The sequence below is a fragment of the Mastigoproctus giganteus genome, chromosome 8 (genome assembly GCF_048544385.1).
Source record: "Mastigoproctus giganteus isolate SK-2022 chromosome 8, ASM4854438v1, whole genome shotgun sequence".
Taxonomy (NCBI): Eukaryota; Metazoa; Arthropoda; class Arachnida; order Uropygi; family Thelyphonidae; genus Mastigoproctus; species Mastigoproctus giganteus.
In genome coordinates this window covers 76971027-76987103 of record NC_143582.1, presented here as the reverse complement: position 1 = coordinate 76987103, position 16077 = coordinate 76971027, and the positions used below count along the sequence as shown (strand labels likewise).

Here is a 16077-nt window from a genome sequence, read left to right as displayed (position 1 = left end):
TTCTCGTCATATTGCATATAGAATGTCTTGTAATCAGCCGACAGAGTAGATTTCTTTCCAAACTCAAGAATACTAGTTCTGCTGATAGGAAAAAAGGAACTGGACAGAAAAGAGTCTCTACGCCAGAACAGGACTGCATTTTGAAGTGCTTATGCCTTAAAAACTGTAAAGCTTTTTCGTCTGAGCTGAAAAGAGATTGGGAAAAACGTGCTGGAGTGATCGCAAGTGCAGTAACAGTCAGCAGGCACCTCTTCAAAAATGGACTTGTAGCCTGTCGTCCTAAGAAGAAGCCCCTCCTCACACAAAAAAATGAAAAACGCCCAATTAATTTGGTGCAAGGAGCATGTCAAAATAGACCCCCAAACAGTGGTAGTCAGTTCTCTCGGATGAGAAGAAATTCAACCTGCATGGTTCTGATGGGAGACAAACGATTCGCCATAGACTTGGTGAAGAATACCATCCAGTCTGTATGGTGTGTCTACAGAGAAATTCCTTACCATCCAAATGATATGGGGGTGTATTTCGTATCGCAGAGGTCACCTGCAGTTTATAAAAGGTTCCGTAAATGCTAATAGATACCTGGCTATATTAGAAGTCAAATTGCTGCCAACCATTAGACACCATTTCAACCTGCCAAGTAACTGCATCTTTCAGGACGACTCTGCTCCTTGTCATTGGACAAAAAGTGTAAGTAGGCACTTCTGTAGTTACTTTAGCTTCATTTCTGCATTAGAGGTTAGACAGTAATGTGTTTACATTTGTTACAGGTGAAAAAATGGTGGGAAGAACGGTCCATTACAACTGTTAGCTGGCCAGGAAACAGCCCATACCGAATCTTATAAAGAACGGTTGGCATCTTGTGGAATCTGCAGTTGCCAGAAAGAAACCAAAGACCCTTCGTGAACTTCAGGAAGCCATAATTTGTGTTTGGAACCACAAAATATCAGTTGATTATCTTCAGAAATTGATCTTGTCAATACCTCGACGGCATGCTGCTATCATCAGGGCCAGAGGCAGTTCAACTGAATATTAGTTTGCACCCAGCAAACTTTTAATTTTGTTTTCCATTTGAAACGATAAACTGAAGCAAATCAAGGGTTTCTCATAACATTTCAGCCGTAATTGTCGTGTTTACCAAACTGTTGTATAAAGGTTGCAAATGCTCATTTTGGAATATTTTGAGAGCACCTGTCAAATATTACTTAGCTTTGCCTTAACTATTAATAAATATCTTTTGTTTATATTTCTTTTTGTGATGCTAATCATTAAGGCAACATACAATCCCGAAAAAGGGTTAGAAATGTGAAATTCCTAGGTGATGCACTTTCTTTGAACATCATCAGTGTAGCATCAGCCAAAAAAAAAAAAAAATTCTCATTTCACCCATCCACTTGCTCCAAATGTTTGTCTAGTTTTGCTTGAATCTATTTAAGCCAGTGGTTTTCAGCCATTTTTTTTTTTAATAATGGCACCCCTAAGTAATTTATTTTATTTTGTGGCACCCTTACTCCATTTTCTGCCTGTTAGATCCGATTCTCTCCCTGTGTGTGTGTGTGTGTGTGTGTGTAATATTAAAAAAATATGTATATTTTATGATAGTTATTACAATAATATAATTATAAAAATTACATTTCATAATACAAATTTTATATATATATATATACAGTTTATAATAATTTTATTCTTTATATAGAAGTAATAAGCAAACATCAATTATAGATGACCACAAAATTAAAAAGATACTGTACACCTTTTTTATAAGGAAATAAATTAAAAATAAGATAAGTTTAAGTAACTTAATTACGTGGCACTCCTAGAATGTTGTTGCGCCACCCCGGTTGAAAACCACTGATTTAATTTAACTTCTAACATATAGTGTTAGAATCTTAGTGCAAAAAAGTTAGTGCAAAAGCATCATTTTAACATCTACCAAAGTAGTTTAATTAATTAAATTGACATCATTTTGGTTATATCTCACAATGGGTTGCCATGGTATTGTACTACCTCAAATAAGTAACACTTCACCAGTGGAGAAGACTACTGTTATTTATTCTCAGTGGATACCACCACCCAGATGGCACCATTTCAAAGCTTGTTGGCTTCTCTTCGGTGGGTGGGCAGGTAACCTGGTGTTGCAATAGTGACAATCCAGTTATGAAGTATAACTTCACAATATGAGAGATGCCTGATGACGTGCAGTGATATAGACTAAAATATTATGTCAGTCATTCTACGAGGTAGAATAACTGACATATAGGTTAGTGCAAAAGCATCATTTTAACGTAGCCATCTACCAAAGTAGTTAAATTAATTAATTAAATTGGTATCACTTTAATTAATGCGATGCCAATTTAATTAATTTAACTACTTTGGTAGATGGCTACGTTAAAATGATGCTTTTGCACTAACCTATGTTGGTCATTCTACCTCATAGCATGAGGCCTTTTGCCCTTAAATATTTTATAGTTTATATCACTGCACGTCACCAGGCATCTCTCATATTGTGAAGTTATACTTCATAACTGGATTGTCACTATTGCAACACCAGGTTACCTGCCCACCCACCGAAGAGAGGCCAACAAGCTTTGAAATGGTGCCATCTGGGTGGTGGTATCCGCTGAGAATAAATAACAGTAGTCTTCTCCATTGGTGAAGTGTTTCTTATTCGAGGTAGTACAATACCATGGCAACTCGTTGTGAAGGCATTCACAATATGAGATATAACCAAAACGATGCCAATTTAATTAATTAATTAATTTAACTATTTCGGTAGATGGCTACATTAAAATGATGCTTTTGCACTAACCTATATGTTAGTCATTCTACCTCGTAGCAGAGGCCTTTGCCCTTGAATACTTTATAGGATTCAACTTCTACAATGACAGATGGTTTCTTCCAGCAATCAACCACCCATTGGTTAAAGGCAAACTTCTGCACATCTCTCCTACTCTCAGACGATTATTCTGAGCAAAAGGAAGAATCCCATCAGCATTGAGCATGCTCAAACCATTCAAGACTTTATACACCACAGTCAGATCACGTCGCAGGTGTCTAGTCTCCAGACACTGTAATTTGCAAAACTTAAGCCTTTATTCGTAAGAGCAACTCTTTGTTCCATTCACTAATCTTGTTGCCTTTCTCTGTACTCGTTCCAGCAGTTCTGCATCCTTCTTAAAATGAGTCCTCCAGACCTGTATACAGTACTCAAGGTGTGGCCTGACCATTGCCTTATACAAGGGGATAATCACCACCTTATCCCTGCTAGAAAAATTCCTGTATATTATTGACAAGACACCATTAACTACTCTTGCAGACCATCTGCACTGCTCAGAAAACTTCATATCTGCCTGCACAATTACCCCAGGTCCTTTTCATTCTCTAGCACTGTCAGTGTAGTAGCACACAGTTGATACGTTACTCTGGGATTACTGCTTCCCATATGCAGTACTTTACATTTGTCAATGTTAAACTTCAGTTGCCACCTCTCAGCCCATCTGCTCAACTTTACTAGATCCTGTTGCAGCAGCGTACTGTCATTAACAGCCCTGCTGACCTTCGTTTCGTCTGCAAACTTGGACATTAAGCCTGTTATACCATCATTAATAAATACAGTAAACAACAGTGGACCCAACACCGAACCCTGGTGGACTCCACTGATAACATTAGTCCACAAAGAGCAGTGTTCATTGATTACCACTCCGTCTTCTCCCACTCAACCATCCCTTTATTTATAGCAGCAAATTGACTCCAATGTCACACTGCTCCAATTTGTGCAGCAGTCTTCCATGTGCAACAGTATCAAAAGCCTTTCTAAGTTCCAAATATGTGATATCAAAATTATTCTCTGCATCCAGTTCCTTTGTGACCACATCATAGCATCCAATCAAATAGGTCAGACAAGACTTCCCCTTAACAAACCCATGCTGTGTCCCGAGCTATAACTGAAGTCTTGTCTAAATGATCCTGCAGTGCTTTTTTAGCCAGCACCTTCATTAATTTCTCTGGAACAGAAGTTAAACTAACAGGTCTGTAATTACTTGTTGCCCTTTGATCCTCCTTTGTGAATTGGGGTTACATTTGCACATCTCCAGTCCATGGAAGTTCTCATAATTATGGCTAAGGGTTTGCTTACTTCATTTGCTGCCTCCTTTAATATAACTGGATAGATCCCATCCGCCCCAGTTTCATAATTATCTTCAACAGGTTCTGCTCCACTTTGCTCTCAGTTATTACAAAATCATCTAGCTCACTACCAGAGTTTAATTCACCACTGGCAGTCCCCTCCCTGAATAACTCCTCATTTGTGAATGTAGATGCAAAATACTCATTTAGTTTGTTAGCTACATGAGCAGGATCATCAACAGTTAAACCATCAATATCAAGTGGACCAATCTGATTCATCCCCTTCCTTCTAGAGCTTACATAAGTAAAGAACTCTTTGCATCCTTTGCCAAAGATTTCTTGTAATTTGCCTTTGCCTGCCTAACCTCCTTTGTGACTTGGTTACAGACCAGCTTATATCTATCATAGGCTTCCATATCTCCTGTTAATTTATACACTGGTGTTCAATTGAAGTGATGTTACATTAAATTCAATTGATGTTACATTAATGACTAGCATCACAAATAGAGATATAAACAAAAGATATTTATTAATAGTTAAGGCAAAGCTAAGTAATATTTGAGAGGCGCTCTCAAAATATTGCAAAATGAGCATTTGCGACCTTTATACAACAGTTTCATAAACACGACAATTATGGCTGAAATGTTATCAGAAACCCCCAATTTGCTTCAGTTTATCATTTTCAGTGGAAAACAAAATGAAAAGCTCACCAAGTGCAAATTAATATTTAGTTGAACCCCCCCTCTGGTCCTGATGACAGCAGCACAACATCGATGTATTCAGAAGATCAATTTCTGAAGATAATCAACTGATAGTTCGTGGTTCCAAACACTTATTATGAAGTTCACCTTCGTAAACTTCATAATAAGTGTTCAGGTGTGGGCTGTTTCCTGGCCAGCTAAGAGTTGTAATGGACCATTCTTTCAACCATTTTTTCACCTGTAACAAATGTAAGCACATTACTCTCGAACCTCTAATGCAGAAATGAAGCTAAAGTAACTACAGAAGTGCCTACTTACACTTTTTGCCTGATGACAAGGAGCAGAGTTGTCCTGAAAGATGCAGTTACTTAGCAGTTTGAAATGGTGTCTAATGGTTGGCAGCAATTTGCCTTCCAATATAGCCAGGTATCCATTGGCATTTACGGAACCTTTTATAAACTGCAGGTGACCTACTCAGCATATACGAAATACACCCTATATCATTTGGATTGGTAAGGGATTTCAATGTAGACACCATACAGTTTGGATGGTATTCTTCATGTCTATGGCGAATTGTTTGTTTCCATGCAGGTTGAATTTCTTCTCATCTGAGCAGATAACTGACTTCCACTGCTCAGGGGTCCATTTGACATGCTTCTTACACCAAATTAGTCTGGCCTTTTTAATTTTTTGTGTGAGGAGGGGCTTCTTCTTAGGATAACGGGCTAAAAGTCCATTTTTGAAGAGGCATCTTGTGACTGTTACTGCACTTGCTACCACTCCTATATGTTCTACTCAGACGAAGAAGCTTTACAGTTTTTAAGGCATAAGCGCTTCAAAACGCAGTCCTTTTTTGACATAGAGACTTATTTGCGTCTGGTTCCTTTTTTCCTATCAGCAGAACCAGTATTCTTGAGTTTGGAAAGAAATCTACTCACTGTCGACTGATTACAAGACACTCTATAAGCAATATGACGGGGAAAAGCATCCTTCCTCATGTATAGCACTCTTTCTTCGTGGCGTCAATTGCATGTAACTTGCCATCCTCACACATTCAAGGAATGAATGCAACTCTTGCAGAGTGTGCTTATATAACTGAAAATAACAGCTGATGCAATATTACGTCATCACATGTGCATGTCAATCTTATCTGATGCAGTCTGTAAGAAATATTGCCATATACTTACGTTATTTAGACGACAATTACAATTTTAAGGGGTGATGCACTTTCTTTGAACACCAGTGTATGTATCCCATGCAGTTTCTTCTCTGCCACATGTCTCATTAGTTCATCTGACCTCCATTTAGGCCTAAACTTTGAACAATATTCCTTAGTTGGTATGAAAAGTCTAGTAGCTACCAAGATTAATTCTTTGAATTTGCTCTTGATAACAACATCAGTTGGTCCCACCATATAGAATTTAAATACTGTCTCAGACCACCGTAGTCACCTTGACGAAAGCAAAAACCCTTCCCTTTACTGCTGATGGTAGTTACCTCTTTGAGTAAATCCCACTTCAGCACACTATGATCACCGCCACATGTCTAGTGGTTCTTTTATCTGCAAATTCTTAATGCATGAAGAATCACTATTGATAATCAGATCAAGAGTATTACTCCCTCTAGTTGCCTCCTGAACATGCTGCTGTAGAAAACAGCAATAAATTCATGAAACCCTTGCTAGTGTGTGCTTGCTAGAGTGACCTGCTCTTGCTTGCTAGAGTGACCAATTCACAAATTCCAGCCAGTCTCTGGGAAATTAAAATCCCCCATTAGGAGACAGTCTGATTTACTGGTCCACCCAATTTCTCTGTACAGTTGTTTATTATACTCATTAGAGTCATTAGGCATATAACACACTGCTACTCTCAATTTTGATTTCCCAGTGCTTATGTCACATCAAACAGACTCGACACTGCCTGTCCAGCCATGACGACTGGCTGTATTTCCTTGGATTTTGTGTTTCTTAACTAATAGCATAACTCTTCCTCTCTTCCTATCCTGTCTATCCTTCCTGCACACATTGTATTCCCCAAATTCCACTTCTGCATTCCTTATATCTGTGTGACACCACGTCTCTAATATACCAACAATATCTGCCTTTGATGTTTTGACCAACACTCCGAATTCATCAAATTTATTTACCAAACTCCTAACATTGCTGTACACGCAAATATACATGCACCTGTTCCTATTCTTAGCTACCCTAACACAGCCGGTGTATTTACTTGTTATGCAATGACTCCCAGAAGTCTCAGGAATCCCCTGCACCTTGTTTTCCAGGCTGCTACTCATTCCAATAGAAGCAGCTTTAATTAATGTGAAAAAAAAAAAAACTGTTTATTCCTTGACTCCTGTACTACTGTTATTTTGATTATATTTTGCTAAAGTTAAATGTTTCTTGCTGATCTCTCTCTCAACAAGAAATAGTAATAAGACTAAGTTTTATTGGTTTTCTACAAATATTCTGCAATTGTTCTACTCAGCTGGTGTTGAACAGAGTTTGTGGTTTTAATGTAGGGTGTGCTTTTATGTCTCTAAATTAGCATTTCTTCAGGAAAAAAAATGGAAGTCTCATCTGACTTTTTTTCAGATTTTCCTAGTACTGTATTTGCATTAATACATTATATTTTCTTCATTTACTGTAATATAAGTATTTCTAGCTTAAAGAATATAACTAGAATCTCATATGGGGGTGATTTCCGCCCCTCTAAAATGTCGATGCTTTTTACAGTGAACATGAAGTATTTATCTATTTATTAATAGATAGTGTTTTAAAACTGATTTTGTCTCTCATATTTTCCATACTGTTTAAAATAAAGACCCATTTCAGCATTCAAAGCGATAGAATGATTTGGGATTGAATCCTCCTTCCCCCACTTGCCATAGGAATTAATATGCAAAGCATGAGAACATTTGTATTTTTGACCAATAAGTACAGAATACACTAATAATCTTTTAAAATGATTACAAAGAACCTTTCTAAGTGTAATGCTTATTTGTAGGACTGATGGTGTTTCCAACCCTCCCCCCCCACCTACCTGAGCAGTTAAAAATATTGTAATTTTTACTGGTGTATATGTCTGCTTGTTAACTTCTGGTGGATTTAATGGATCCTGAGTTAAGTTACTAGTTTTGCTATGTAAACTGCTATAGTTGCATTTCCAGCAATGGGATATAAACTGGGATTTATTTACTTATTCCAGGCATATCACAATTATGCTTCTTAATTGTGATATGCCTGTAATTACAAAAGTAATGTGCATTACTTTTGTAATTATGTTTAATACAGACAATTGTAATTATTTTGTATAACTTCATTTTTTTTTTAAATTAGGTATATTCGCTTACCTGAATTACCTGGAACCTCGAACACGAAAGGAGATACTGGAATTTCTTATCAAAGGATTGCAGAGGTTGGAATATCGTGGATATGATTCTGCAGGTAAATGATTCCTACTTATTACAAATGATACTATCTGAACTGAGTTTTTAAAATGTTTTCTTTTCTTGCTTGCTAGAGTAGAAATGATACAGCAGTGTGTGTATATACAATTTTTTTTTTTTTTTTTTTTTTTTTTTAATTGAATGTTGTTCATCCACTTTCCTTGCTGGTACAGAAATTAGTGCCTTTTATGTGCGTGTGCTCTGTGGCATCATAAAAAAAAACATGTTATTTTCAGTGGTGTAAATATGACTATTAATTTTATGAATGACCTCAGTGTTATGTTAATATACTATGTAATGATCAGGAGATTTTTAATTTAATAAAATGAAATTAAACCTGGTAACACATTCTCAGTAGAACTCTGCTAGTTGTTGATGAAACTAATATACTCTCCTTTACCTCATTGTTTGAGTGAGAGCAGTGACCTATGAGTGCCTTCAGAAGGCTAAAGGTGTGGTAGTTGCAGGGCAGCAGCTCAGAGCTGTAGACTAGGTTGCAGCAGTTCCCATCTGTACTGCTGCAGCTGTCCATGTGAGCATGGATGTCAAGGACTATGAAGTTCACATCATTACAGAGCAATATTATATCACATATTGAGCTGTTTAGCCACTTTTTGTTTTCTTACTCTGACAATAGATATCAACTGTTGTAACCATGGAATAATCAGGCTATCAATAGTGGCTCATGTTGATAAAAAAAGAAAAAAAAAGTTAATATCACCTTGTCCTCTGTTGATAGATAGTGGTTTTGTCATTGATCACTTAATTTGGAGAGATAAGTTCAAGCCCATTATGGACTACAGTAACTTCTAAACATTTCTTCAATCAGGGTTCAATTAGCTGATCTCGGACAATCTGAAATGGGGGGGGGGGGTTATATGCTGCTTATAGCATATAACTAGTTGCTGTTTTAGCTTCGAATTGGAGATATAGCACCTATATTCATCATTATAGGTCTGGCAGACATCATTTTGTTTTTTGGGTATAGTCTCTTTTTTTTTTTTTTCCTTCCCCATGTGTATCTGGGCTGTTTATTCCAAAAGTCTGTTTCATTTGAATCACTATTATTCATTGCCTGCTTGGAAATGTTGGCAGTATTTGGTTTTGATCATTCCTCTTTTGTAGTTTGTTATCCATTAAAGTAATTCCACAGTGACAACAACTTATAGCTAATCATGCTTTTGTATTCATAATATGCACAGTCTTCCAGCAGACTCCTGGTTTTATACATGAATTTTATTAAATGTTAATTAACTACACTACCTCTATTATCATTGATATTTATTTTATATAGCATTAGCCTTGTTTTGTTTCTCTATTGTAATCCAGTGTTTTTTCCAGGGATTAGCATTCTACTCTTTCTGATATTCTTAGCTGAAATAGCAGTACCTCATCTTATGGGATGAGTAGTTATGCTTCTAGTATGAGTACTATTGTCAATAACTGTATCTCTTGACTTTTATGCTTTTAACTTTCTGTTTCTAATTTTTATATCCCAAAATCTGTTCGATTGCTTGAGGGAATGGGGGGATATGATTTGTCCCATTTCTACTGCTTATTTCACCTTACATTAGTAGTTGCTTATTCTCATATTTTCCCCATCTTCCTCAACAGATAGCAGGATATACCTTGTATATTCTGCTGTCTGTTGGGCTAGCTGTTATTCTACCAGTGTCGAATTGTTTAAAGTATATATTCCTAAACCTGGCTGCCAATGTAGCAATTGCTTTTTTGTCTTAGTTATAATTAGTAAATGCTAATAAAAAAAGATAGATAGCTATAGCTAATTATGGTTTACATATATTGAATGGTGCCTTAGCCCTTAATAACATATCATTCAGTGCTAATAATATACTAAGTTTATTACCCCTCTCTTTGTTTCATACATTTATTCCTATATTACAGGCAGATTTAATGTTCAATTTCATATTAGTTTTGTGTGACACTTTATTTTACTTCCATTATGATTATTATAACTAACTTTGCTTCTAATTTAATTCTCTATTTAAAAAAAGCTGTGTGAATAAACATTTTTTGATAATATATATTTTTTATTTATCTAAAACTTTGATTTTGTTTAGGTGTTGCTTTTGATAGCAATCAGGAAGGGAGTAATACAACTATTATTCGAAGAAGTGGAAAAGTCAGAATGCTAGAAAATGAAATTTGGAGTAAGTATTGACTATATTCTCCCCCGCCCCCAAGCACTGACCAACAAAAAAAAAAAAAAAAAAAAATTTTTTTTTTGTACATCCCAGAGCAAATATTGCAGATTATAAAGGAAAGTGATATGCTGAATCCAAAAATACAAATTTTGGTATTTTTGGAATCGGCCAAAATTATCTATCACATCTTCATTAAAAGATATACTTAAGTATTAATAACTTAATGAATGATACATATGTTATCTTAAAAATGAGTCTTATTCACTTTAAAATACTTTAATTAAACATGTAATAAGCTATATACAGAGTTTTTCTTATAGTCCATTTTGTTTTTCTTCTTAAGAAACTAGCAATGATCTTCCATCATGGCAGCATCCTGGCAATCTTTGTACTGCTTTTCCATTGTGGATGTCCTGAAGTGTACTTGCTCATTGCTTGCATCTTCCAAATTTTTATGGAAAAAACAGATGAGAATGAAGAAATGAAGAAATCAAATGTCTTTGAAATGAACTTTCAAAGACATTTGATTATCTTCTTTTCTTCTTTCCTTCTTTCAAGAAGTCTATGTGTAAATGCTTTAAACATTTTCCCAGCTGCTAGTTCAGTATCCTGTAGCATTGTTTCAAATGCATAATTTTTCTTATTCGTTGGGGGCCCAGTGAAATTTTCTTCTTTCAGTTTTGCATGTGTTAAATAAGGAAACACTTCCCTTAGGTAGCAGAATCTGCTTCCTTCTTTAAGCAGAGCCTTAATAAAATTCCTCATCAATCCAGGCTTTATATATATCAAGATGGAAGAATAACTTTTTTTGGGTTTAACCAGTGGAACATATTTTATATTATTTGTCCCTGGTAAGAATTCCTCACTCTTTTCCTATTGCTGCAATACAATGCTTTTCTGTTGCATAATGGTCCCATAAACATAAAAAAACCAACAGTATTTTGTGACACCTCCCTGTACACAGTGAATAGTCTAATTACCTTAATATTGCCACAGACATTCCAAGCAAAGTCATGGTACTTTATTGCACTTAGGATTTTAGACATATTTCATACATTTCTTTCAAGCCAGTATCTAGGTGGTAGATGACTCATCAAGCAGTGAAATACCACCACTTTGCTTATTGGAGGCTTGAAGTGGTGGAACCAGTGTTTAGTCTCTAGAGCTAAGTTCCGGTCAACCCTTCCCTATCTCTTCCATCATGCAGTATGATTGATGACTTTTGAGGTTATGATGAACATCGTGGCAAGATCCAATATTCCTTACATTTTGAGGGTACAGCTCTAAAACGGTGAACCAATAGGTTCGGTCCAGTTAATAAAGAAAAACATAAAATCAAAAGAAGTGCATCCAGTTGATATAGATTAACAGTGCACTGTTGAGTCAGTTTGGTGTGACATAAGCACTGCGAAAGCAAAAATAAGAGTAGGAGTGTGTTATAGGCCTAATGACTTGAATGAGTACAATGAACAATTGTACAGAGAAATAGAGTGGGCTAGTAAATCGGAATGTCTTATAATGGGGGATTTTAACTTCCCAGATATTGACTGGAACTTGTGGGTTGGCCACTCACACACTAGTCAGACTTTTGTGGATTTATTGGATGATTGTTTTCTGCAGCAGCATGTTCGAGAGGCAACCAGAGAAAGTAATACTCTTGATCTGGTTATCAGCAGTGATCATTCATGTATTAGGAATTTGCAGATAAAAGAACCACTAGGTGGCAGTGATCACAGTGTACTGACGTGGGATTTACTTAAAGATTTAACTACTATCAGGGGTAAAGGAAAGGGTTTTTGCTTCCGTAAAGGTGAGTACAGTGGTCTTCGACAGTTTTTAAATTCTGTACAGTGGGATCAACTGACGATGTTACCAACAGTAAATTCTAAGTGGGAAGCATTCAAGGAATTAATCGTGGAAGCTACTAAAAGGTTCATACCTATTAAGAAATATTGTTCAAGGTTTAGGCCTAAATGGTTGTCAAATGAACTAATGAGACTTGTAACAGAGAAGAAAAATGCATGGGATGCATATAAATTATTAAGCGACTCAGAAGCATATGGCAGATATAAGTTAATCTGTAATCAGGTCACAAAGGAGGTTCGGCAGGCGAAGGCAGATTACGAGAAATCCTTGGCAAAAGATGCTAAGAAAAACAGCAAGGATTTCTTTACTTATATAAACTCTAAAAGGAAGGGGATGAATCTGATCGGTCCACTTGACATCGATGGTTCGACTGTTGATGATCCTGCTCAGATAGCAAACAAACTGAATGAGTATTTTGCATCTACATTCACACGTGAGGAATTATTAAGGTTTGAAAATGGCAGAAGGTTATCAAATTGTAGCAAGATACTTAATGATTTTGTAATAACCGAGAGCAAAGTGGAAGAGAAATTGTTGAAGTTAAACGTAAGAAAAGCACCTGGGGTGGATGGGATCTATCCAGTTATATTAAAGGAGACGGCAAAGCAACTAAGCAAACCCTTAGCCATAATTAGGAGAGCATCCTTGGACTCAGGGGAGGTTCCCACGGACTGGAGATGTGCAAATGTATCCCGAATTCACAAAGGGGGATCGAAGGGTGACACGAGTAATTACAGACCAGTTTAACTTCTGTTCCGGGTAAAATAATGGAGTCGCTGGTTAAAGATGCATTGCAGGATCATCTAGACAAGACTGCAGCAATAATTCAGACACAGCATGGGTTTGTTAAGGGAAAGTCTTGTCTGACAAATTTGATAGGATATTATGATGTGGTTACAAAGGAACTGGATGCGAAAAATAATTTTGATATCATATATTTGGATTTCAGGAAAGCTTTTGACACTGTTGCGCATGGAAGACTATTGTACAAATTGGAGCAGAATGGTATTAAGTGTAAGTTGCTACAATGGATAAAAGGATGGTTAAGTGCTAGAAGACAGAGGGTGGTAATCAATGGGTGCTGCTCTTCTTGGACTAATGCTATTAGTGGAGTCCCACAGGGTTCGGTGTTAGGTCCACTGTTGTTTTGTATATTTATCAATGATATTGATGAAGGTATATCAGGCTTAATGTCGAAGTTTGCAGATGATACAAAGGTTGGCAGGGTTGTTAATGACAGTAATGGCAATGTGCTACTGCAACAGGATCTAGATAATTTGGGCAGATGGGCTAAGAAGTGGCAACTGAAGTTTAACCTTGACAAATGCAAAGTACTACATATGGGTAGAAGTAACCCCAGAGAAACGTACCAACTGTGTGGTACTACACTTAAGGTGGTAGAAACTGAAAAAGACCTGGGAGTAATTGTGCAGGCAGATATGAAGTTTTCTGAGCAATGCAGAGAGGCTGCCAGGGCAGGTCATGGGGTTTTGTCAATGATATATAGGAATTTTGCTAGCAGGGAAAAGGAGGTGATTATCCCTCTGTATAAGGCAATGGTCAGGCCACGGCTTGAGTACTGCGTACAGGTCTGGAGGCCTCATTTTAGGAAGGATGTAGGTTTACTTGAGCGTGTACAGAGAAGGGCAACAAGATTGGTGAGGGGAATGAAGGGATCCTCTTATCAAGAGAGGCTTAAGTTCTGCAAATTGCAGTGGCTGGAGACTAGGCACCTGCGCGGTGATCTGATTGAGGTATATAAGGCCTTGAATGGGTTGAGCACGCTGAATTCTGATGGGATCCTTCCACTTGTTCAGATTACGAATCTAAGGGGGCATAAATTCAAATTAAGAAAAGACAGATGTAGAATAGATGTGCGGAAATTTTCCTTTAGCCAGCGGGTGGTTAATTGCTGGAACAAACTTCCATCTGTCGTGGAAGTTGATAGGTTGAATAAATTTAAGGAGGAACTGGACAGGCATTTGGAGGGAATGGTGTGTTTTTTTTTTTTTTTTTGGCTGATGCTGCATAATCTCATACATTTGCTTTCTTGCATCACATGCTACTACTACTATTGGTAACTCTCTAGGAGGCTTCCGGATCAGCTAGTGTATAATCTTGCTACCTCTATTCTGCCAGATAGTGACTGGAGGGAGTCCGAGTAGTGTGTGTATGCGGGGAGCATTGTTGAGGCCACGTTACATCAAGGATCTGGGTATATTCTTACCATGTGTATGCCATATCCAAAAATTTCATTACTTCATACAGCATGTCCCACCCACTTTTTCTTACTATTGAATACACCATGAATTGTCAAACTAATAGAGCAAGCTTATCTGCGAAAAGATCTAAACCTCCCAAGCACTTCCTAATTCATTTCACAAATATACATGGTCTCAGTTCTAATCTCAACGATGTCCATTTCCACTTGCAGTCTGCATGTACTTTTTCTGACAGAATCTCGGTTATCGGTTGATTCAACTACTGCTCATCTCAGATGCCCAAATTATTCACTGTATGATTCCTTTCGCCTCAAATGTGGTACTTGTGCATATGTCCGTTCTGATATTCCCTGTCAGAGACTTGGCAATTTGGAATTTCTTCTCTTTGATCTTCTCTGGCTTAAAATCTCTCTACCTCATTGTGTCAAATTCATCTGTTGTCTCTACCGTTCTCCCAACTGCACTAATCACTTGGAGCTCTTTGACTTCCTCTCTTTTCAACTTGACTTTCTCCAGTCCAACTTTTCTAACAGTGAGGTAATTTTCCTTGGTGATTTTAATGTTCACAACTCCAGCTGGCTTCCGTTTTCTAGTCACACCGACCCAGCTGGTCGAGATGCTGAGGCTTTTGCAATTACTAATGACCTTGCACAGATTGTTAATTTACCTACAAGAATACCAGACAATCCTAATCATACAGCCAACATGCTTGATCTTTTTCTCACAAACAACCCTTCTAAGTATGCGGTCGAAGTGAGAGGGCCTTTAGGCACTTCAGATCACAACTTGGTGATTGTCTCTTCTTCAATGGAGCCTTTATCTCATGGCTATTCCCAACCTAGTGTTGTTTGGAATTACAAGAATGCAAAATGGGATGACCTGCAAGATTTCTTTTCTTTTTTTCCTTGGTCAGATTACTGTTTCAAAACTTCTGATATCAACATTTGCTCAGATCGTGTCTGTGAAATTATTCTTGCAGGAATGGAATCCTTTATCCCACACTCCACTTTAAAATCTTCCTTCTTTCAGTTAGCAGCACAACCTTAAAAACATTGTGGGATCAAAATTATTAGAATTATTCAAGTTGATGTATAGGAACATGATAAATCAGGAATCATTGAAATATAACTATGGGACGTACCTTAAGTAGATAATTTTTTGAATGCTCTTGTAGTTTAGTTACTTTACTGCTCTTTCACTTGCCTCTAGAGGTCCCTGTTTGAGTTCCATCTCTGAATGGAGAAATTTCTGAAGGCCTTTTCATTCAATACTGTAGCCAATCTCAGGTGGAAGGTTCAGTCCCACGAGTGTTTTTTTAGTTTTTAAGCCTGCACAATGTGCATATCAATCTGTGAACATGCACTTGTACAGAAATACATAATTGAACAACATGGTCATTAGGTGTATCATTACTGATACACCTAAAATCCAGTGTCCACCTCAGTTAATCTCATAGCTTTTAAACATGCACATACCAAAGCACATTTCATCCACCATCAGAGCCAGAAGGATCATTTTACATAATCAGTTAACCAGTCCCAAGCTGTCTGGGAC

The 16077-nt window shown here is 37.1% G+C and overlaps 1 protein-coding gene across 1 annotated transcript in view; it reads left to right on the top strand.

The window, feature by feature from the left end:
- The window catches only part of LOC150081650 (glutamine--fructose-6-phosphate aminotransferase [isomerizing] 2-like), a 207492-nt gene that overhangs the window by 11044 nt on the left and 180371 nt on the right, over nucleotides 1–16077 (top strand). The window contains exons 2-3 of the mRNA XM_090379514.1: nucleotides 8161–8268; nucleotides 10352–10441. Of these exons, the coding sequence (XP_090235640.1) occupies nucleotides 8161–8268; nucleotides 10352–10441 (198 nt within the window). The remainder of the gene's footprint in view (nucleotides 1–8160; nucleotides 8269–10351; nucleotides 10442–16077) is intronic.